The 20095-nt window shown below is 55.6% G+C and overlaps 9 protein-coding genes across 9 annotated transcripts; 4 read left to right on the top strand and 5 right to left on the bottom strand.

Annotated features, from left to right (window-relative positions):
- Positions 1-739: 739 nt before the first annotated feature.
- Positions 740-2706, top strand: PG986_012044 (FAD/NAD(P)-binding domain-containing protein; the record flags this gene model as incomplete). Its single annotated transcript, XM_066848266.1, has 2 exons — positions 740-885; positions 948-2706. 2 exons carry the CDS (start codon positions 740-742, stop codon positions 2704-2706), a joined length of 1905 nt encoding a protein of 634 aa, XP_066694962.1.
- A 568-nt stretch (positions 2707-3274) lies between these two features.
- Positions 3275-4760, bottom strand: PG986_012043 (uncharacterized protein; the record flags this gene model as incomplete). Its single annotated transcript, XM_066848265.1, has 3 exons — positions 3275-4050; positions 4119-4345; positions 4417-4760. 3 exons carry the CDS (start codon positions 4758-4760, stop codon positions 3275-3277), a joined length of 1347 nt encoding a protein of 448 aa, XP_066694961.1.
- Positions 4761-4776: 16 nt separating this feature from the next.
- PG986_012042 (uncharacterized protein) lies at positions 4777-6113 on the bottom strand (the record flags this gene model as incomplete). The annotated part of the gene is made up of 2 exons (XM_066848264.1): positions 4777-5519; positions 5582-6113. Coding segments are annotated over 2 exons (1275 nt in total), but the record flags the coding sequence as incomplete, so codon positions are not given.
- Positions 6114-8034: 1921 nt separating this feature from the next.
- On the top strand, positions 8035-8742 carry PG986_012041 (uncharacterized protein; the record flags this gene model as incomplete). The annotated part of the gene is made up of 1 exon (XM_066848263.1): positions 8035-8742. The coding sequence occupies one exon, from the start codon at positions 8035-8037 to the stop codon at positions 8740-8742; it is 708 nt and encodes a 235-aa protein (XP_066694959.1).
- A 1590-nt stretch (positions 8743-10332) lies between these two features.
- On the top strand, positions 10333-12292 carry PG986_012040 (uncharacterized protein; the record flags this gene model as incomplete). The annotated part of the gene is made up of 2 exons (XM_066848262.1): positions 10333-11006; positions 11065-12292. The coding sequence occupies 2 exons, from the start codon at positions 10333-10335 to the stop codon at positions 12290-12292; spliced, it is 1902 nt and encodes a 633-aa protein (XP_066694958.1).
- A 592-nt stretch (positions 12293-12884) lies between these two features.
- Positions 12885-14479, bottom strand: PG986_012039 (MFS monocarboxylate transporter; the record flags this gene model as incomplete). The annotated part of the gene is made up of 2 exons (XM_066848261.1): positions 12885-13448; positions 13535-14479. The coding sequence occupies 2 exons, from the start codon at positions 14477-14479 to the stop codon at positions 12885-12887; spliced, it is 1509 nt and encodes a 502-aa protein (XP_066694957.1).
- Positions 14480-15869: 1390 nt separating this feature from the next.
- Positions 15870-16749, bottom strand: PG986_012038 (uncharacterized protein; the record flags this gene model as incomplete). The annotated part of the gene is made up of 2 exons (XM_066848260.1): positions 15870-16487; positions 16543-16749. The coding sequence occupies 2 exons, from the start codon at positions 16747-16749 to the stop codon at positions 15870-15872; spliced, it is 825 nt and encodes a 274-aa protein (XP_066694956.1).
- Position 16750: 1 nt separating this feature from the next.
- On the top strand, positions 16751-17650 carry PG986_012037 (uncharacterized protein; the record flags this gene model as incomplete). The annotated part of the gene is made up of 2 exons (XM_066848259.1): positions 16751-16904; positions 16953-17650. The coding sequence occupies 2 exons, from the start codon at positions 16751-16753 to the stop codon at positions 17648-17650; spliced, it is 852 nt and encodes a 283-aa protein (XP_066694955.1).
- A 905-nt stretch (positions 17651-18555) lies between these two features.
- On the bottom strand, positions 18556-19597 carry PG986_012036 (uncharacterized protein; the record flags this gene model as incomplete). Its single annotated transcript, XM_066848258.1, has 3 exons — positions 18556-18783; positions 19195-19304; positions 19405-19597. 3 exons carry the CDS (start codon positions 19595-19597, stop codon positions 18556-18558), a joined length of 531 nt encoding a protein of 176 aa, XP_066694954.1.
- Positions 19598-20095: the final 498 nt, after the last annotated feature.

Raw genomic sequence — 20095 nt, 5'->3', positions numbered from 1 at the left:
CTCATAAAATATCTAGACACTGGTTCACATCTATGGGTACTGAGCAGATGACGACGGCGAGCGACTATAGTCTACCGGTTATGTACCCACAACGGACGGGTATTGCTTGGTTCTTCAAAGTCAATATTGCAGAAAGCCGGAACTACGGTCGATGGAGGTCATTAAACCCAAAGAGCCGTACCAATTGTCCCGGCAGCTGCTTATCTCGACCACGGGGCAGGCGTTGTGAGGATGGTGTCCTGGAATAAGAACCCCACCGGCCCTAATCCGATCTTGGTTAAGCCGATGCGCCTTTGGCAGATCTTGGTAGATCGCCGCATGAGATGGCCTGCGAGATCGGGTCGTACCAAGATCTGGACGGTGGTCTGCAGGGGATTATCAATGACTCTATTATCATGATTGTATACCTGCGATCTTGCAACCCAGCGCTCGTTTGGTATTCATGCTCGTTCTGGCTAATGATTTCCTAGCCATCTAAGCGCTATGCCATGGCGCCGATGGACCGCATTCAAAGCTACAGTGGTGCAAAGGCTAAAAGCAATGTCCTTTAGGGCCTTCAGATCAATGACGTATGGTATTCGAATCAAGGGGTCATTACATAACATCGATACCAGCAAAAAGGGCATGGTTGCTGGTACTTGCAATGGTTCGAATAGTCGTCTAAATAGAGCGGTTCCCTACTGCACCTTGTCGTGTCGTAGGGACTAATTGGGTTTACACGCATACCCTTCTCATCTTCATGGCGAGTGCACCGTTCGATCGTGACATAGAAAGAGATAGTGCCGACGCACCCATGGCTCAAAACGGGCAACAGAACGGGGGCCAGCCGGGCTCCCAAGACGGGAAGCCAAAGAGGGTGCTCATCGTCGGCGCCGGCGCTGCTGGGTAAGTTGGGCTGCCGAAATATATACCCTTGTATATATAGTATACTGATCTGAGGTCTGAAGCATGTCCGCGGCATACCACCTCACACAACAGCCCGGCCAGTTTGATGTCACCCTGATCGATGCGGTCGATTACTGCGGCGGCCAGGCCTTCTCCATCCCGCTGGACAAGGACCGCCACGGGGCCTCGTGGTGCAACCAGGGCGTCCAGGGCGGCTCCTACATCTTCCACCACACCGCCACCATGTTCGCGCGCCAGGGGTTCCGCGCCGACCCCGTCGAGCTGCAAGTCTCCTTCGGCAAGGACGAGCAGTTCTGGACCAACGTGTTCCCGACGCAGCTGCTCGCGCGCCACCAGAAGGAGATCTGCCGCCTCGTGACCTACCTCAAGATCATGCGCTGGTTCGAGGTCTTCTTCGCGCTGCTGCCGCTCCGGCTCGTCTTCAAGCTCGGCGGCTTCTCCGACGAGTTCACCAACACCATCGCCCTGCCCATGACGGCCCTGTTCCTCGGCACCGGCAACGCCACGCCCGAGGTCCCTGCCATCATGTTCGAGCGCCTCTGCACCTCGCCCACGTACGGCATGTGGTATAAGCCCGACAGGCACACCGTCGTCAGCAATCAGCCGCCCATGATCGTGTTCCCAAAGCTGTCCGACTTCTACAGCACCTGGAAGGACGACCTCGTCGCGCGCGGCGTCACCGTCCGCCTGTCCACGGAGCTGACCGAGATCGTCCAGCGCGACAAGCACGGCGTCGTCGTCAAGCTGAAGCCTCGCACCCCGGCGCCGGACCACCACAACCCGGCGGGCGGCGACCCGGACGAGCCCGCCGGCGAGGAGACGTACGACGAGCTCATCCTCTGCTGTCTGGCCGACACGGCCAAGAAGGTGCTGGGCAAGACGGCGAGCTGGCGGGAGAAGAAGGTGCTGGGCTCGGCCAAGTTCAGTGACGACATCACCATCACCCACAACGACGCCGACTACATGAAGCGGCACTACGAGAACTTCTACCGCGAGGACCTGGCCGTTGCCAAGACGACATCGCACGCGAACGGTAACAGCAATAGCGCCGTGGAAGACTACCAATCGCGCCTGGACTGGGCCGCAAACAACTTCCGCCCCATGTACTACATCAAGATGTACCCCTCGGACCGCTCCAAACTAGAAATGTGCTTCGACACCTCCAACTACCAAAGCCAGTTCCCCGAGAAAGTCCCCTTCGAGCAGCACGTCTTCCAGACCATCTACCTGAACAAGGCGCGGGACTCGCACCTCTGGTCCGACGCCGAGATCGACGAGACCAAGGTCATCCGCAGGGACTGGTGGCACCAGCTCTGCCACGGCTACACCCACTACCTCTTCGTGGTCCCCTGGGTCATGTTTCTGCAGGCCCGGCGCCGCGTCCGCTTCGCCGGGTCCTGGACCCTCGTCAACGCCCACGAGGTCGCCATCCTGTCCGGCCTCGCCGCCGCCGTCGACCTCGGCGCCGAGTACCCCGGGGACCTCGAGCACGACCGCTTCGCGTTCCTGTGCTTCCGCCTGTACTACCTCCTGGCGTACGGCAAGTGGTACCGTCGCCGCCAAACTTCGTCCAAGAGCAAGAAGCCGAATGCTTCCTCTACCAACAAGGCCAATGGCGACAACGGGCTGATTCAAAAAGCCCAGGACGGCCAGAGCTGGGCGACCGGTCTCTACGGCAGCGTCTACAAGGGTCCCGGCGTTTCCGAGACGGCGCGTTCCGTCTGGAAGGAGGACATGAAGAAGGGTCTTAGCACGGACAATCTGGCCGAGAAGAACGCATCGGGCCGGAGCCAGCCGTGAGAAGTCGATTATTCGGAGTCACTCGATAAGGGGGCACTAGTGACGTGCAGGTTGAAGTCATGTTGATAACGTGTGATCAAACTTCATGTAACGCAAGGAAGACTAGAATAGCAAGTGATAGAAAACCTCTTGGGTGGAAGAGACCTATCTGCGAGTCATTGCACTCGTGCTTTCATATTCAGCTTTGGTACCATTGCTTGATCTGTAGCGTGATATCAAGTGTTTGGTTTTGGGTAAAGTGCGCTTTGAGGATGAGTAGAGCTCGTTATTTGATTAAAGTCTGTCAAAAGGTTCTTTTCCTGTTTCAACACAAGTCGCTCCGTCGCTTACTCCGTACACTTGCAACACCTATCCGCTGACCGTATTCCTTGTTTAGAGACCATCCATGCCTCACTCCTTACTGCGCCCCCTAAAAAGTACTGTACTGTTTGCGGCACTTTTCGTTAGTCAACCTCTCAGCTCCAAGGCTCATCAACAGGTCTGTACATCGTACATGATCCATGAAATCGTATACTGAGTTTCCTCCTTCTCCCAATGACTCTCTCGATTGAATTTCGACCTGTCCAGCTCAAGGAATCGTCGGCACCAACGTAACAATGATCCAGTGCGCCACGGCGCGCTCATCCTTGAGCGGCGTCCAGTGGACCACGAACGCCTCGTCGCCGCGGAACTTGGCGCTGCGCCGCGTCTGCAGCCGGAGGTCGGCGCTGACGGGGTGGCCGGCGCGGATGCAGCTGCGGACTCGGTTCTTGTAGTCGCCCGCGGCCGACGCTGCCGGGCTGATCATGCAGCTCTTGAGATACTTAAAGACGTCGGACCCGACCATCGAACTCTCGTGGCTGCTCGTCCTGCTCGTCCTGCTCGCACTGTGACTACCATCGAGCGCCACCGTGCTGCTATTATTGCTAAAACCAGCAGAGTGCAGCACATCCGCGACCCCCTGCGAGTAGAAGTGCACGACAAAAGAGTCGGCGCGCACTACGATGTACTTGGAGTAGGCCGTGTAGAACTCCTTGATCTGGGTCGGCAGGTCCTGGCCCTCCATTCGGCCCAACACATCTTGCTCCATACCGCCGCCTCCCGCTACACCCACGTCAAATGAGGCTACGGCCTTAAGCGGGTTTGGGTTGCTGTCGTTGCGCAAGCCGAGAGCGCGGAGTAGGGTTCGCGAGAAGGAGGTCCGGGGTTGCATTTGGTTGTGGCTGGCCTGGATCTGCTCGTTCCCGTCGGATTTCGACGTCGATAGCACGCGCATCACGTCGGCGCTGTTGTGGATCGTGCTGGAGCAGTTGATCTGTCCGCCAAGCCAGAAGGCCACCTCGCCGTTCTCACCTATGAGCGGAGCTTCAATGGGATGTTAGTCTCAAACAGATACGAAATGGCGAGGCCAAGGGTCTCCCTGATCGACTCACCAATATAGAGCAGGTTCCAGAACGGGTCTCCGTTCTTCTTATAGTTGAGCAGCAGCTCGACCGCTTCCCTACCCTCTATCATTGCGTTCCTCAGGCGCCGCACCGGGACGGGGTCGGTGAGCTTCCCCTGCAAAAACCGGCAATTCCGCGAAATGATTTCCGTGCGACTATATCCAGTGACCTTGATCAGACCATCCGAAGTAAACACAACGGGGTTGTCGGCGAGACTATAATACGTCATTGTATTAGTATGTTTAACGCAGGACGAGACAAAACGGCCTCAAACCAATATACGCACCTTGGGTTCGTTAAGCAGAAACAGTCACCAAGTCCCTGGAATTTGGCACGGTCATTCGCCAATGCCTTGCTCGCGTTCAGCGTAAGTTGATGGTTAACAAATCGTGGATAGATATCCGTGAAGACCAATTGCTCCACCAGCACTTCCATCTCCGTGAAGAGGGCTTCCATCGCTGGCAGCTTCGTCATGACGATCGATTTCATCCTCTTGTGCACTTCCTTCAGCAGTTTCCCGGGCACGTTGAGCTGATGTGGCGACTGATGCGTCATGTAGGTCTTGTGGATGCCCGTCATGATATCTGCAAGCTGGTTCAAGGTCGTATGGTATTGTTCAATCTGGGCCATTGTTAGCCATGCGACACTATGAAGCCAATAAGATCATGTTCGGCCGACATACTTTTGCCAAAAACTCGACGTTTTCACTGCATACCCGGTTCTCGCTGAACTTCAGAAGATGATGTGCTGTAGCGGGATTATGCAGCACGACTTGGAACACCTGCTGGCTGAAGAAATCGGGTAGGCGGCTTGAACCGCCGCTGCTCAGGCTCCCATTCTGCGAGGGAGGTTTCTTTATCGTGACGCTCGGCCTCCTCCCCGACATTCCCGACATTATAGAGCCGCCTCCATTTTCAGCCACGTGGGCATCGCCGTTGAATTCGACCCAGTCGCCATTCTCGTCAACGTAAGGAAGCACGTGCACCGATGAGTTTCGCAAGGGGGATTGGTGCCTGCCTTTGCTGTCAAGACGACCAGACTGTCCTATTCCTTGTACCGGGTGTGAACGTGCTTGTGAAGGGGTCTTGGGCCGCTTGACAGTCGAAGTGTAGCTGACAGGTACAGAGAGGCGGGACGAGATGCTGGAGTAGCTGTTTCTCCGACGAGTCTCATATTGAGAGACAGCGTCTTCGTCTAGGCGAAGGAGCGCAACCGGTGTCGGGCTCATGCTTCGGTCAGGCTTCGAGTCGCTTTCCAGATCTTCGCCGCGAACGCTTCTCGTGTTTGAGACGCCCGGGACGGCTGCGGTATATGTTTCATATGGGGGCTTGCTGGCCTCGGAGCCGATTCCACCTCTGCTTTTTGGTTTAGCGACGGAGAGGGGTGTGTCTCAAATTCGTTCCGCGGCTGCAGATCGATGTCTTCACCAGAGCGCGTTCGGCTCATCATACTTCGGGGGCGGTCAACAATGGAAGATTGTCTCCTCGGAATGCGGATCAAGCCGTTCTCTACCCTGGGCAACTCCTTGGAGGCACGTAATCGGGCTTCTCTCAAACGAGCGGTCGAATCTCGCTGTGTGGACGACTCCGAGTCGGCCATATCGTATTGAGCCATGCTGGAAAGAGGTCTGGCCATGCTAGTACCACGATATTCTGAGGCTACCGATTTGGATCGAGTGGCGAGTCCGGATGCCCTATGCGGTTTCTGGGACAGAGAAATTGAGCTGCAGCGCTGGTCAGCGTATGTGATGCCAAAGCTCCCTCTGCCTACGATGGCCTGCTGTGCGGCCGCAATGGACCCGGCTGCGCTGCGATCCGCGAAGACTACTTGAATCGGCGACCCCGGTTCGACAATTCTGCTGTCGCCATTTTCTTGAGGCGGGCGGTCCGCAACATCCTGGCCATGCCAAGCCACTTCTTCTGTCTGCACTGGGAAGCCATCGGCAGCCATCACAGCATAAGTAAATATGAGAAGGAACAGGTGCCTATGCGATTTGACGGATTCTGGTGTTCATGACGACACGCATCTAGCAAAAGCGGGCGGCATGTAAATGAGTAAGGTAAATAAAACCCAAACAGTTCCACAGGGGCTAGGAAGGGGAAGAAAAGAAAACAAAATGAAGAAGGATGTGAGAAAAAGCAACACATGGAACCAATGGTGGTGTAGTCCGGTAATGCGGCCGCTTCATAAGGTTGTTAGCGAGATCACCACCACGTGTGGCTTGGGTCGGCATCCCTATGATTGGAAGCCTAGGGCATTTTCGTAGGACTGCATCTTGATGCATTGGGATATGTCAATCATGCACAGAGTTCCGCGTTGACTAGTAGCAGACACCTACCCTCGAGGCTTTTCACTTCCGTGAGGATCATCACGGGCTTCATGGGAAACCTTAATGCTTGTCGTGTCCTGATAGGTCTAGACAGTATGGCGCCCTCAGCCATTGTAGAGACCAGCGCACCAAGAGCCAACTCTGGATAAACCAATGATGTGGGGGACGCGGCATAGTCGGTAGCCATCATACCAAGCGCGACGCTGATCGCTGCCTGCCAGTGCCGTTCGACTTCTGATTTGGTGTCCGACCCAGGCGGGAGAGGGCAAGGGGCATTAAGGGGCGCAGAACCCTTGACAATTGCGGGAGAAAGGGTGGCCAAACAAGCTGTTTTAACTTTCCTGGGCCCGTGACGGCTATTGAGTTCAAGAAGAAAACAGAAAGAAAGAAAAAGCAACGCGAACAGGCGAGTTTCTCCTTAAGGTTGCTCCTGTTGGGAAGTTCCCGTGCATATGTAGCTGACCGACGAGGTACCGTACATAGAATGCAATGCAAATGCATGATGCAGCAAATGCATCACTGATACTGAAAACGCAGCCTCGTGGGCAGGCAGTTCGTCCACACCTCCGAAAGAAGGTTCATGGAAAGCCACGAAGGATTAAATACCTGTAGCGGCTCGTTCCGGCTCTGACTGCACTGCACTGCTTGTCTCGCTTTACCTCTTGGGTAGCGTAACGCCCAGATCCAACACCTGAGGAGGCGTCCGAGTGGGTTGATGCAGCAGAGAGTGGCCATGAGCGAAGCAGGGAATCATTGGCAGTCGGTCACGAAGGACAATTGATTTCAGTTGGAACCCAGACCACGGTCATCTTCTTGACGCGCTCGCGCCCTCTCCAAGCGCTGGGCGGTTAGAGTCGAAGAGACCTGACCTGAAGCATTGATGGGAAACCTGATTGTGGTGTGTGAAAGAGAGCGTGTGGTGAAAGGGCCCATTGGATTAAGCGCCTGGATTGCCGTTGAAGAAATGTCAACCAGTCGATCTCTTTGTCTTGGAGCCATGCGCGACAACGGGCGGGGCACGGGCCACCACAACCGCCGCCATCTGGTTGGTTCAGACGTCTCGAGAGGTGCCCGATTTAGAACCTCTCTTGTTTCAGCAGAGGCGATTGGTAAAAAGAGCACTCGAATGGCCTCTTGGTCTCTTTGTTGGTAGAGAAAAACCCTCGTCTATCATGGCATGAATGGGCGAGGTCAACTCATTTATATGGCTTCGAGGCCCGCTCGTCGTTGGCCATCTAACTTGTGCCTTTTCTGCATCTATCTCTTCCCTAACCGTCGTTTCCTTTTGACTCGGTTTCCTTTTTTTACAAGCAACAGCATACTCGACCAGGCACTGCGTGTCATCGGGCCTTTCCCCAGTCACATTCTCACGATAACATTCATTATTACTATCTCTCATTAATTCTTGCTGATACCCACACAGCAGCACTTGGTTAAATTCATCCTTTGAGAACACCAACAAGTCCAAAAAGTCCCAACAGAAGAGACTCCCAGTACTCTATACCATTTGTTATCTTTACGACATTCCTTAGTCGCGTACTACCTTTTATCTGCCAACTCCCTCAACACACCAAGATGGGTTATACAGATACCGCCTTCGAGATGGGCAAGTCCCATGCCAAGAGCAAAGTAACGGCTACCGCTACAACCTACGCCAGGAAACAGGTGATGGACAAGGGCTTCCAAGTCATCAACCCGGCCCAAAAGTTTGAACTTGTGGCGCGTTGGATCGCCCGCGGCCTGCAGTTGATCTTTGCCCTCATTGTCGTCGGCTTCTACGCCCACCGTGTCGACGAGGACCGCAAGGCCGGCAAGCCTCAGTCGGCCGCCTGGTGCTTCGCCGTCTTTACCGCTGGCATCTCGAGTATCACGACCGTGGTCTACAGTATCCCGTTCGTCATCAAGTCCGCAAGACTCTGGTCCTTTGACCTGTTCTTGTTCATCCTGTGGATTGCCACCTTTGGCACCTTCGCCGGCATCTTCCTCAAGCGCGAGAGCGGCACCAAATACGAGGGCACCAGCGTACGCGCCATGAAGGTTGCCGTATGGCTCGATCTGGTCAACTGTATTTTCTGGCTCATCACCGGCGTCTATGGTTTCTGTCGCACCTTCTGTTCCAAGTGGTTCGGCGACAAGATCGACCGCGTGTTCAAGAAGGGCGAGAAGAAAGTGGGCGAGGGCATTGATATGGGGTTCGACGGAGCTCGAGATGGAGTTCGAGGCGCATTCTCGAAAAAGAAGCAGCCCATGCCGACCCAGCCCCCAGAGGTTTACATGGTGTAATCCAGGACGGCTGTAGCCCGGTGCCAGCGTCTCTTGGAAAGATCGTTTCTTGCATAGTTGAAGGCGCTCGGCGTTTCCCTTAGACATTTGGAGTTCACGGGGAATTATATAAATAATGCACATTTCATACTGGTTGCATAACTGTCCCAAATCATCAGCAAATCTGATACGCCCCTTGTAAGTGCCTCTTGCGAATGAATGACAACATGTCCATGGGTTGCAATCCTCGTCCTCGGAGACCCAGAGATGTGTGAATCCGGATACAGCAGTGGCAAAGATTCCCGTGGTTCGTAGAAGTGGGGACAACGGCCCCCCGGGAATGTAGTGAGATGATGCCGCGCTATATTGATACCCGGCCTGCCGACAGTGGCGCTAGCCCAACGGCCGTACGCTATCGGCCGCTCTTCTAAAACGGGTTTTGGGGTAGCTCTCGATCCGTTTGATATCGAAAACCCTGGCAGGAGTACATCGGAATGCCTCGCCCGCCATTTGGAGTACTTTAGTTCAGTGTAAGTGGCACCGAGCTCATACCATAGCGAGTTGCTATGGAATGCATCCATGATGGAAGATAGGGCGGGCGGTTGGTTCACGTGCAAAAAAAAAAAGGAACAGGGTGGGTGACACGAGCCCAGTGATAAAGCGGATGTTTTAGGCAGGTACTGTAAGTCGAAATGCGGGATGGATGTATTTGATCAGATTGATTGAGCTGTACTCGTCAGCCTACATGCAGCCCACCGAGGATGATGTGTATGTAGGTAGCGTGCCGGCTTCCGTTGATTGAATGGTTCTGCTGTGCTGGCTGAGGCTGTGATAAATACAGTCATGCACTTGATGCAATACAACCCGAGACCTGACTCAACCTGTCCCTGCTTGTACGGTGAACCGAACGAACTGCATGCAAGGAACACGAGGACGAGATGAGAGTATGCGACTCGGTTGTGCCTTTTTTCCCCCGCAGGGACTTACGTACACACAGAGTGGGCTAATTTACCCGCCATCGATCAGCTGATTGGATCTGGCATCTCAGAAAACGACGATCTTGCATTGCACGAGAAATGGAGCCTTGCCAATCTTCCGCCAAGCGCAAGCACAGCGCCCGGCGCCAGTCAGCGGCTGAAGCGGCTCAGCTTCCTGTGGTGGCATGTCAATGGTAGGCGACAGCGACCACTAAAGACCACTAAACGGTCGGTGCATGATCGTTTCTTGTGGGCGGCCGGCACACCGCCGCCGTGCGACCCAGCTACAGTGACGCAATGCTATTTTTACAATGGAGGTTAGGTTGCAAAGGGGGCCCTTTTTGCTTGCCACACCACCACCAACAGCCAACGCCCAGCAGCAGCAAACGGGTGGGCGCGCCTGCAACTGCCTCCTGCACACCATGTCTCGCTTGTGCGTGTGCGTGTGCTTGTGCTTGTTCTACACGACAAGGCTCTGAGTCTGGTCCGCCATCTGGATCATGTGGAGGGCTGAACCAAAGGCGACCGTCAGCAGAACAAATATCACTTTATGTCTTCAAATACTTAGGTAGCACACGCACCACCACCACCTGGTTCATTTAAAGCTTCGCCGGGACCCGGCCGACGCATGGCTATGTCCTTTGCACTATACTACTTATACTCTACAACGGCGTCGCTCATCGTCGTCACCACCGCCGTTGCCGCCATCATGGGCCTCTCGCTAGTTTCGCGCGCACGCGACAGCGGCCGCGCATCGTCCACGCACAAAACGCCCATCCCCACAGCCTCCAACACCGGCCGGCAACGGTCGCGCTTCAACGCCGCCACCGAGGCCCGGGCCGCCCAGAACACCACGGGCGACCACACCGCCTTCTTCGGCTCGCAGGTCGGCGGCGAGTCGGTCATCAACTACAGCTACACTGACACGCCCTTCACGCTGCTCATGTGGGATATCTACTATTTCTTCTACTTCGCCTGGGCACTGCCGTGGGTCGTGTGGCCGCTACGGCCCTGCCACGGTGGCCACTTTGATGAGATGGCCTTTTCGGCTTCCAACATGTGGTGTCTCTTCATCCACGGGGTCCTGGTCGTCTTGCAACTCGGGTTCATCTTGACCCTGCCTCTGTTGGTGTTCCTCCCGGTCTGGACGGCCATCTTGTGGGTGGCCTTCTTCTCGACCGTCAATTGGGCTCTATGTTTGTCGCTCAACGGCCCCACGTTGACCTACCACTCCGACCCCGTGTACGCCGAGGCCAAAGAGGAACACGCGCATGAGAGCTGGATCTTTATTAATGGCGTCGCTTGCGGGTAAATCACCCCACGTCCCAGACAGGCCCCTATAATGCCATACTGACTGATCAAATAGCGAGGCCTGGCTGCTGAGCAACATTAACCGTCTGGCTCTGACGTTTGGTCGCCCTGTCATGGGGATTCACAACAAGACCGACGGCATCATCTTTGACGTTATCGAATGCCTGGTACAGCGCAACCTGAGCTATGCAACCACCGACGTTCGGGAAGCCTACCGGGCCGTCAAGGAGGAGCTGTACAACCCGGCAAAGTCCAAGGTCATCTTCATCCTGCACAGTCAGGGCGCCATCGAGGGCAGTATGGTGCTGGACTGGCTACTGCAGGAGATGCCCCAAGACATACTGTCGAAGCTGGAAGTATACACCTTTGGCGCCGCGGCTAACCACATGAACTCGCCCACCAAGCACGTGGCGAACCAAACAGCCCAGCAAAATAACCCCAACTCCCTGACCACCCAGGATATTACCCTGACAAAAGAGCCCCTTCTCGACTCGCCTGTCCAGATGCGCACCGCACCAAGCAGCCAACACGAGCATGGCACTGCCAGTAAGCAGTCATCGTTTCATGAGAAGCGACCACCCACCCCGCCTTCTATCGCCGGGGATGGGATCGGCCCCCCGGCGCTACCAGAGCAGCAGGGGCAGTCGGAGCAGCAGCAGCAGCAGCAGCAGATTCTGCGTGCCTCATCCCTTGTGCCGGCGTGCGACCGAGTCGTCGGCCATATTGAACACTACGCGCACACGACCGATTTCGTGGCCCTTTGGGGCCTGCTACACTTCGTCACGAGCGAGCGGGCCTCGGCGCTGATCCCGCGCTTCATCGGCCGCGTCTTCTCGCGCACCTCGTCTCGCGGTGGACACCAGTTCTGCCAGCACTACCTCGACGGCATGTTCCCCCTACGCCGCGACGCCAACGGCCACGCCATCGTCACGGCGGCCGAGGGCGGCGGCTGCGACGAGGAGAACAACGACTTCATGGAGAGCATCGTCGAGCGCGGCGGCAAGGGAACCGAGGGCGAGGACGCCCGCGAGGGGTTCGCCAACAGCTGGGCCCTGCTCGAGCTCGCCGGCAAGCGCGAGGCGTCGGGCGACCTCGCCCACCCCGAAGTTGCCGTCCACGGCAGCTTCCACGGCAAGCTCTCGGCCCATCTCGATGACGGCCGCGACGTCAAGGTCAAGGATCTGAGCCGCCTCTGGCAGTACCGCAACGGCAAGTCCCCGCCCGAGTTACCCAGGGGCTTGATGCCGGATACCGATGGTGTCGTGAGGGCGGGGACCCTCTAAGATGGGGGTTTAGCAGAACAATGCTTTTGTTTGGATGGTTTTGAATTTCTCCCGCCTATACCCTCTCTGCCTATTCGCTTTGTCTGGACTGAGGGTTTTGCGAGTAACTACCCAGGTATATATATATATATATATATATCTGTTGCATGGCTGGCGTATTGCTTTCAAACATGTATCCACTGGGAGATAGATCATGAGTTTGCATAGAATGACTTAGGCGAGATACGGCACAGATTGCTGTCCTTCTACGTAGTTTTGGCCACTTAGCGAATGATATTAGAAATTTACACATTTATTCTTTACTGCCTCTGCTTTAACGGTGACAGCTACCCCTTGCCAATGAGTCCGTTTGTACTAAAGGAGAACCACGCACAAGAGTATGATCGGAATGAGCATGCTCTTTTAAATAACTTCCAGAGACCTCCAAAAATGACCGCTGTTAGTAACTCGATAGATTTAAGCATGTTCCATATAGTTAAGTTGTAATACATTGATATGCATTCTAATTTTCAGTAGCAACATATACATAGTTGGCAACCATCTCATTGCCGACCAGCCAGCTGGGTACCCCCCTCGTACCGGCGGCCAACAATCATATCTTGACCCGGAACCCCGTCCCATCCCTCCTCTGTCGCGCGAGCCTTGCGCAGAAGATCAAACACATGCCCAATAAGAGCGAGCAGCCCGTGAACGTTTGGGCGCCCCAATACCCTCCTCCCGACGCCGCGATGATGGCGCCCGCGATGGGATTGCCCGTGAGCACGGCGAAGCTGACAATCGTAAACACCATGCCCATGCGGGTGCCCCGCTTGCGGAGGTCGGTCGTCAGACTACTAAGACCCGCGGGGAAGAGGGACTGTATCCCGCCCGCCGCGATGCCGTAGAAGACGGACCAGGCGTAGAGCTGCGCGGGCGTGCCGACTGTCATCCATGATAACAGCGCGACGCCCGTGATGAGGCATGTCGGAATCAGCAGGTTCAGGGGCCCGACGGTGTCGGCCATGTAGTTGGGGCCTAGCCGGCCGATGAGGCCGACGCCGTTGACCAGCAGGAGCAAGTTGAGCGAGTCGGGATAGGATAGACCGGGATTCATCTCCAGCCCGCTGCGCGCGAACGAGGACAGGTAGTAGAAGCCAAAGTAGACACCCCAGAAGTTCTAGTTGTATCCTCCCGAGTTAGTGCGTGTTTGCCTCGAACGCGAGAGGATGATTTTGAGGGAAAGGGGGCTCGAGTTTGACTCACAAAGAACATGCCAATGGCGAAGAACGTGTACTCGAGCTCGCGAAACGCAGACCACTCGACCAAGCTGCCAGTCCTGCGCGGCGGTAAACGCGCCCTCATGAAGAAGTTGGCAAAGAGGCACGTAGCCAGCTGCACGAAGCCGATGGCGCGGACGGTCCAACCGAAGCCGATGCTGGGCAGCAGCTGGCGGGCCATGGCGGGGAAGATGAGGCCGCCCGAGACGGAGCCGCTGGCGGTGATGCCGATGGCGAGGGAGCGCTTCTTGTCGAAGTAGGTCGACACGACCGAGATGGCGGGCGTGAAGAGGCAGCCCGAGCCGAGGCCCATGCACAGGCCCTGGGACAGCAGGAGCTGCCAGTAGCTCGTCGCGACCGAAGTGGTGAAGATGCCGAGGACCAGGAAGAAGGTACCACAGGCCAGGACGGGGCGGAAGAAGCCGGCGTCGGTGATGCGGCCGGCGAAGGTGCCGATGAAGAAGGTCAGGAAGACCTGGATCGAGCCGATCCAGGAGACTTCCGAGGGCGACCGGCTCAACAGGTTGGTGTAGTACGTTTGGAAGACGCCAAAGGAGTTGATGAATCCCCACGTGTTCATCACGACCAGATGTGCACAGAGACAGGCAAGCCACGCGGCCTTCCCGCCGTCGGGTGGCGGTCCAGGATTCCAGCTGGACTTGGTCGAGATCCTGCTAAGCACTCGGTTCATCGTCCCTGCAATACCACTGGCGTCCGTGTCTAAAACGGGCGGCTCCGGCTCAATTTGCCAATTCTCGTCGGCATCTTGAGCCTGATGTCCTTCGCTTGCGCTTTTCCTTGGCGCCTGGTCACTGCCACCTGTGCCGCCCAGTCCAGAATAGTTGATTCCGTGTTGTTTTTCGATGTCCACGGGCAAGTCTTCGGCTGCAGTAGAGCCGGTCGACGAGGCGGACGACGGCATGGGCTCCATGTCGGGTTCAATACTTGCACAAAGCGAGCGACGCAGGCACGAGCAGAAAATCGACCGGAGGCTAGAAGCTTTGTGGTAGTTTAGAACAATGGCAGCGAAAGCAATCCAGTGGCTAGCCGCGACTTAATGCCACTTCCGAATTCCATGTTTAGTCTTGGAGGGCAGTAGCGACGGAGATTATATAAGTACGGATTCCATCAGAAGACGTGGGAGTCACTCGCGCAAACGGCTGCCGAGACGGCGGAAGTTCAAGTAAAAGCGATACCAGGAACAGCCGCTCCCGATTGCCCACACTCCTGCCAGCCTGCGCCCCCCCCAATATCGGCGCCTTTGACACACAGCTTGACATACTGGGTTGGATGGTGGGTGGGTAAGTAGCCTGTTAGGTTAATCAGTAAGGAGATAGGTGGATAGATGGCCACGGGGAAGGGAGAGAGCAGAGCACAGTAGCGTCTCTGGTGGATTTGGTACCGGCAATAAAGCGGGGTTGATTCCATCAACAATCTCCCGATTAGAGTACCTATCGTGAGTCCTTTGATGGAAGCAACCTTGGAGGCACCAGAGAACGAGCCCGTCCATGAGCCAGCTCGGTTAGATCCAGCTCATATCAGAGCTCCGATCACAGCTCGGATCTCCGTCGATCAACAAACTTACCGCACTTCGGTCATTTGACGTCTCGTCTCCTACTGAATGATTGAGTCATTTCTTGTAAAGCAAGTCTACATATCTAACCTACTACGTACTTACGTGATGGTGGCCCAGCTAGCCCCCATCCAACCGACCCTTTGAAGTTTAGCCGGGCAAATAGTGGTGGCTATTCCCGGACTGATGTCCGCCACCAGATACGGCCCGGTCCTGTCCAGCATTTTGGCCCATACCTTCATTCATGTGAACTCATGACATGCCTCTACTAACGCGGCACCGATATCGCCGCAAAAGCCACCGTCCACCGCGAGCCCTAATGACTGACCAGTGATCCCGGTGCTCGGGTCTTTCGGCGGCGCCCTTCTAACGACAAGCCCACATATCTCGTCAACCTTCAAAGCCCGAGTTTGGGGATCGCGGCACGTGGGCCCGAAACACCAAGTCAAGGCACGCATTCGTTCACATCACCATCCTGCTGAGCTGCCGTTGTACCAACAATACCATCATCAGATTGTCTAATCTACAGAAGTAAGGACTAAGCTTAACTTCTCAAGGTGAATTGCACCATCAAAATTGCGAGCTATCAGTTCCCATCCCCCTTCATCTCATTACTCCGTGCTCCGAAGTGATAACTTTGAATGTGTCCCGTCTCGACCATCAAATGTTCGTAAAAAAATCTCGACAACTCAGCAAATCAAGCAAAGTGTCTATAGTCATGCTGATCTTACATGCCAACCCCATCTACTCAAACGCCAATCCACCGTCGCCATTTCTTGCCAGCTGCCTTCCAGTCTCGGCTTCGAATCGAATCCTGGACCTCGGTTCGGCACTCGGCTTTCTCACAACTGTTGTTCGACCAGCCCAGCGCGACCTCATCAGCCCACCACATCTGGTCTTCGCTCTCAACCTTCAAGCTGATCGAGACAGATGTGAGAGACTTGAAGTTCAAGACGGGAACAGACTGAAGGTTGCAGTCACTCGAAGAGCAAGCAGGAACATGAACAATCTGCGCTGCCACCTCGATATCGGCAAATGACTCAGTGTCCAACCGATGACCCTTGAGGGTAAAAAGGCATTCCGACTCAGAAGAAGAGCAACCCAGACGAATACCGTAGAGATTGAACGCAAAGCAATCAGAGGCCTGCTTGGGACCGGTGCTGAAGTTTGCAGAGTTTTCGGCCCCATTAGCCATGTCCATAGTTGGTTGCTGGTACTGGAGCACCAATTTACCCGACGACTGTGACTTGACCACCTCGATACCCTCTGAAAACCAGAAACGGTGGTAGGGGCTCAGGAGAGGTACTGGATGGGGATCATGTGATCCGTCGTGCCCACGTCGCATCAGTGGCTCAATGTCTTGCAACTGGGTAAAGTCAGCATCACGTACAGCGTGGCCTTGGAATCAGGGGATGACTTACATCAAATGTGAAATTACCCGAGTCTGCCGGATTGCCGCAAGGCGACGTGCGCTTGCTCGGGCCGTTGCCGAATGAATACCCACCTACAGTGGACGACGCAGCGAGTTGTGTAGCAGCATCACTGGAAGGCTCATCGGGAAGAACTGCTGGGCTCGGAACTGTGACCATAGTCAAGTCAACCGTGGGGTTTGGAACCTGAGCTTCCATCATGGTCAATCCCAGCGAAGGCGTCGGGGCAGATATCTTGAGTAAGCCTGCCGCAGAAGTTGAGGTAGATGTGCTAGACGACTGTGATGATACAGTTGAAGAGCTTGTGGATGCTGAGTGGGAGCTTGTTGTAGTCACCTCAGTGCTAGATGACTGTGATGCAGTCGACGAACTGGTGGATGCTGATTGAGAGCTTGTAGTAGTGCTCGACGAACTTGAAGTGGTCGCAAGCGAAGAGGACTGTGATGACTGTCCAGAAACTGATGACTCTGAAGTGGTAGAGGTGGTACTGCTGGAAGAGGACACGCTCGTGGAGGTACTGATCGTCGAGCTGTTGCTGGTTGAAGCGCTGGACGATGAACGGGTACTAGACGTGGGCGCTGATGTCAACGAAGACGACGAGGTCGTCGTTGATGACGAGGAAAGTGATGTAGTGCTGGATGAAAGGGCCGTCGCACTAGTTGAATTCCATCCGCTGGTGGGAACTGAGGTGAGAAGGCTCGAGGTAGAGGTGGCACCAACAGGGCCAGCATTGGATGTCTGGTCTGTTGCAGTCGATGCAGAGGTTGATGTTGAACTCGATGCAAGGCTTGATGTGGAAGTTGTGCCTACAGCGCCAGCATCAGACGACTGGGCTGTAGATGATGACGTGGACGACAACATGAGGGTTGATGTAGACGAGGATGCAAGAGTTGTCGTGGAAGTTGCTTCTATAGGTCCAACATCGGTTGCCTCATCTTCAGGACAAGAAGTGCTGCCCATTCCTTGGCCTGAATGCCCCGTGCCACCACTGTTGCTGGGCCAGATGGTCTCAATACTAGGCCAAATGGTAATGAGGCTAGGTGTCTCCTCTGTTGAAACTGGCCAGATGGTCACAACACTGGGCGTTGATTCCGTGTAGGATGAATACGTCCAAGGCAGGCCCGGCTGTCCAGCTGTGGTAAGCTCCTCAGGACATGGCGTCGAGAAGGTGGCAGAGCCAAACCCCGGTGGTGTTGCTAGAGTCTAATGTCAGTTTTCTCAGAACACGCAATTGGGTGACGGTAAGAACATACCTATTGGAGTCCAGGGTATCGAGGGGACAGTAACAGTGATTGTGCCAGACAAGGTAGACACGATTGGGAATATCAAAGCCGGGGTTGTCGGATAGCCTTCGCCTGATCCAGTGTTGGGAATGGTGATAGTGAGGGTTGATGGTGCACTTCCTTGGCCTTGTCCTTGGCCTCCGGGTCCGGTACTTGGGCTTGGCCAGCCGTAGCCGCCGGAGAAGGTCTGACTAGCTGAACCACCAGAACCTCCAGGACCTCCTCCACCAGGTGTGACTCCAATGGTGGAGAGGGTGGCTGTTGGTGATGGAGGAGACCCACCGTAGCCGCCTTGAGGGGGTGCTGCTGGTTTCCCCATTGCCGGGTCCAGTGGGTATGGAGTAAGGAACAGTGAGTGTGGTATAAGGTAAAGTAATGGTGATTTCCGGCAGAGAATTGGACGGACCAAAACCACCGCCAGGTGTGCTGCTCCATCCCTGACCACCGGGTCCTCCAGGAGGGGCAGAACCTTGGCCGTAGGGAGGTACAGTGACAGTCACTACAGACCAAGAGTTAGAAGGGCCCCATCCACCACCAGGTGTGCTGCTCCATTCTGGACCTCCGGGGTAAGTTGAGGGCTGACCGTTTGGAGGCACAGTGACCGTGACTTCCGGGAAAGGGTAGGAGGGGCCCCATCCGCCACCAGGTGTACTGCTCCATCCTTGGCCTCCGGGACCTCCAGGGGTAGCCGATGGTTGACCATTTGGAGGAACAGTGACAGTCACTCCTGGGAAAGGGTTGGAGGGTCCGACGCTGCCATCGGGGCCAGTAGTGCAACCTTGCCCGCCATCGCTGCCAGGACTGCCACCTTCTCCTCCAGGGCCACTAGGAACACTTGAGCCGCCTGATCCACCTTCAGGTTCAGTAAGAGTGATGGTAGGGAGCGCATATGGGTTGGTGAAACTACCCGAGCCTCCTTGGCCACCTGGATGGCCTTCAGGAGCAGTGACTGTGACAGTGGGGAGATAAGAGGAACCGCCCTGACCACCACCGCCATTACCACCTGGGGGAGGATTGTACGAGAGAGTCAATGTGGGTTCTGGGAATGGATAAGTGCCACTGTATCCCCCAGGGTTGGTGTTGGTTCCTGATCCCCGTGGCCCGGCAGGTGTTCCTTCTGGAACTGTGACGGTAACAGTTGGCTCAGGAGACGAACCGAGAGAAACCCAGCCAGGAATGCTGCTCATACCTTGGCCTCCAGGTCCGCCCGGAGAAGAAGAGACACCGAAAGGGCCACCTGGATATCCGGTCTGGCTTGCAGGAGGAACAGTGACAAGTGAGAAGGTGCCTACACCGGGAGATCCTCCAAGGCCAGTGTAGGTTACAGTGACTAAACCAGGAACAGATGGGAAAGGCTCACCGTTGGGGCCAGTGGTGCAGGGAACAGTGAGGGATTCAGCGGGAGGCCAGCCAGAGGGCCATTGAGGTCCAGGTTGAGCAGAAACGCCAGAAGTGTAACCGAATGGGAGACTGGGCACAGTGACTGTGACCGTACTGGGAGGTGGGACGACAACTACATCTGGGGTGACAGTGACGAAGATAGTAGTGGGTTCAGGAAAGGGACAGGTACCACCACCACCACCGGTGATGGAGATGCCAGAACCGCCAGGGCCGCCGGAGCCACCAGAGCCGCCGGGACCTCCAGAGCCAGAGTACGGAACAGAGGTTGGGTTGCCGCCGTTTCCACCTCCGCCGCCATACTGTTGAGCTGAAGCTGACCCAAGCAAGGCAGCAAAGATGCCCGGAAGGGCAAGGTGCCGCATTGTGAGTGCGTGTGAGTGACTTGGTATCTACCTTGCTGTGGGTGTGTGTATGGTGACGGAAACGAGTGACTGATAACGAGTGACGATGGTTGGAGTTTGGTGTTGAGGATGGCAGAGCAGAGAAGATAGATGGCAGAGTAGAGAAGAGAGATGGATGGGGAGAAGTTGGAGGAAGAAGAGAAGGTCTGTCGGACTCTGTGGATGACTTAAGAGATGGATGGAACATTGAAATCTCTGAACCGGCCACATGGCGTGGGTGCCTAGCCAGCTCCTTCCCTCTTTCCTACTTGTATTCTCCTCATCGGAGTGTTGATGCTGTCATTGAGGGTGCACCTGCCTCTGTCTGCGCGGCGAGGCCATGTGGCTAGGCGGGACCAGGCCCAAGTAATGGCAATTGCTCCTTCCCCAAGAGTATGGCCCGAAGGCACTGTGAGAGGAAGTAGAAGTTTCCATTACAATTCACAGCCAAGCAGTCCAGCCGGTTGCCGCAGGAGGTAC

This window comes from Apiospora aurea (genome assembly GCF_038362705.1).
Source record: "Apiospora aurea strain CBS 24483 chromosome Unknown utg000008l_segment0_segment0, whole genome shotgun sequence".
NCBI classification, from domain to species: Eukaryota; Fungi; Ascomycota; class Sordariomycetes; order Amphisphaeriales; family Apiosporaceae; genus Apiospora; species Apiospora aurea.
Note: the sequence above shows the minus strand (reverse complement) of the source record. Positions and strands in the feature narration are given on the sequence as shown.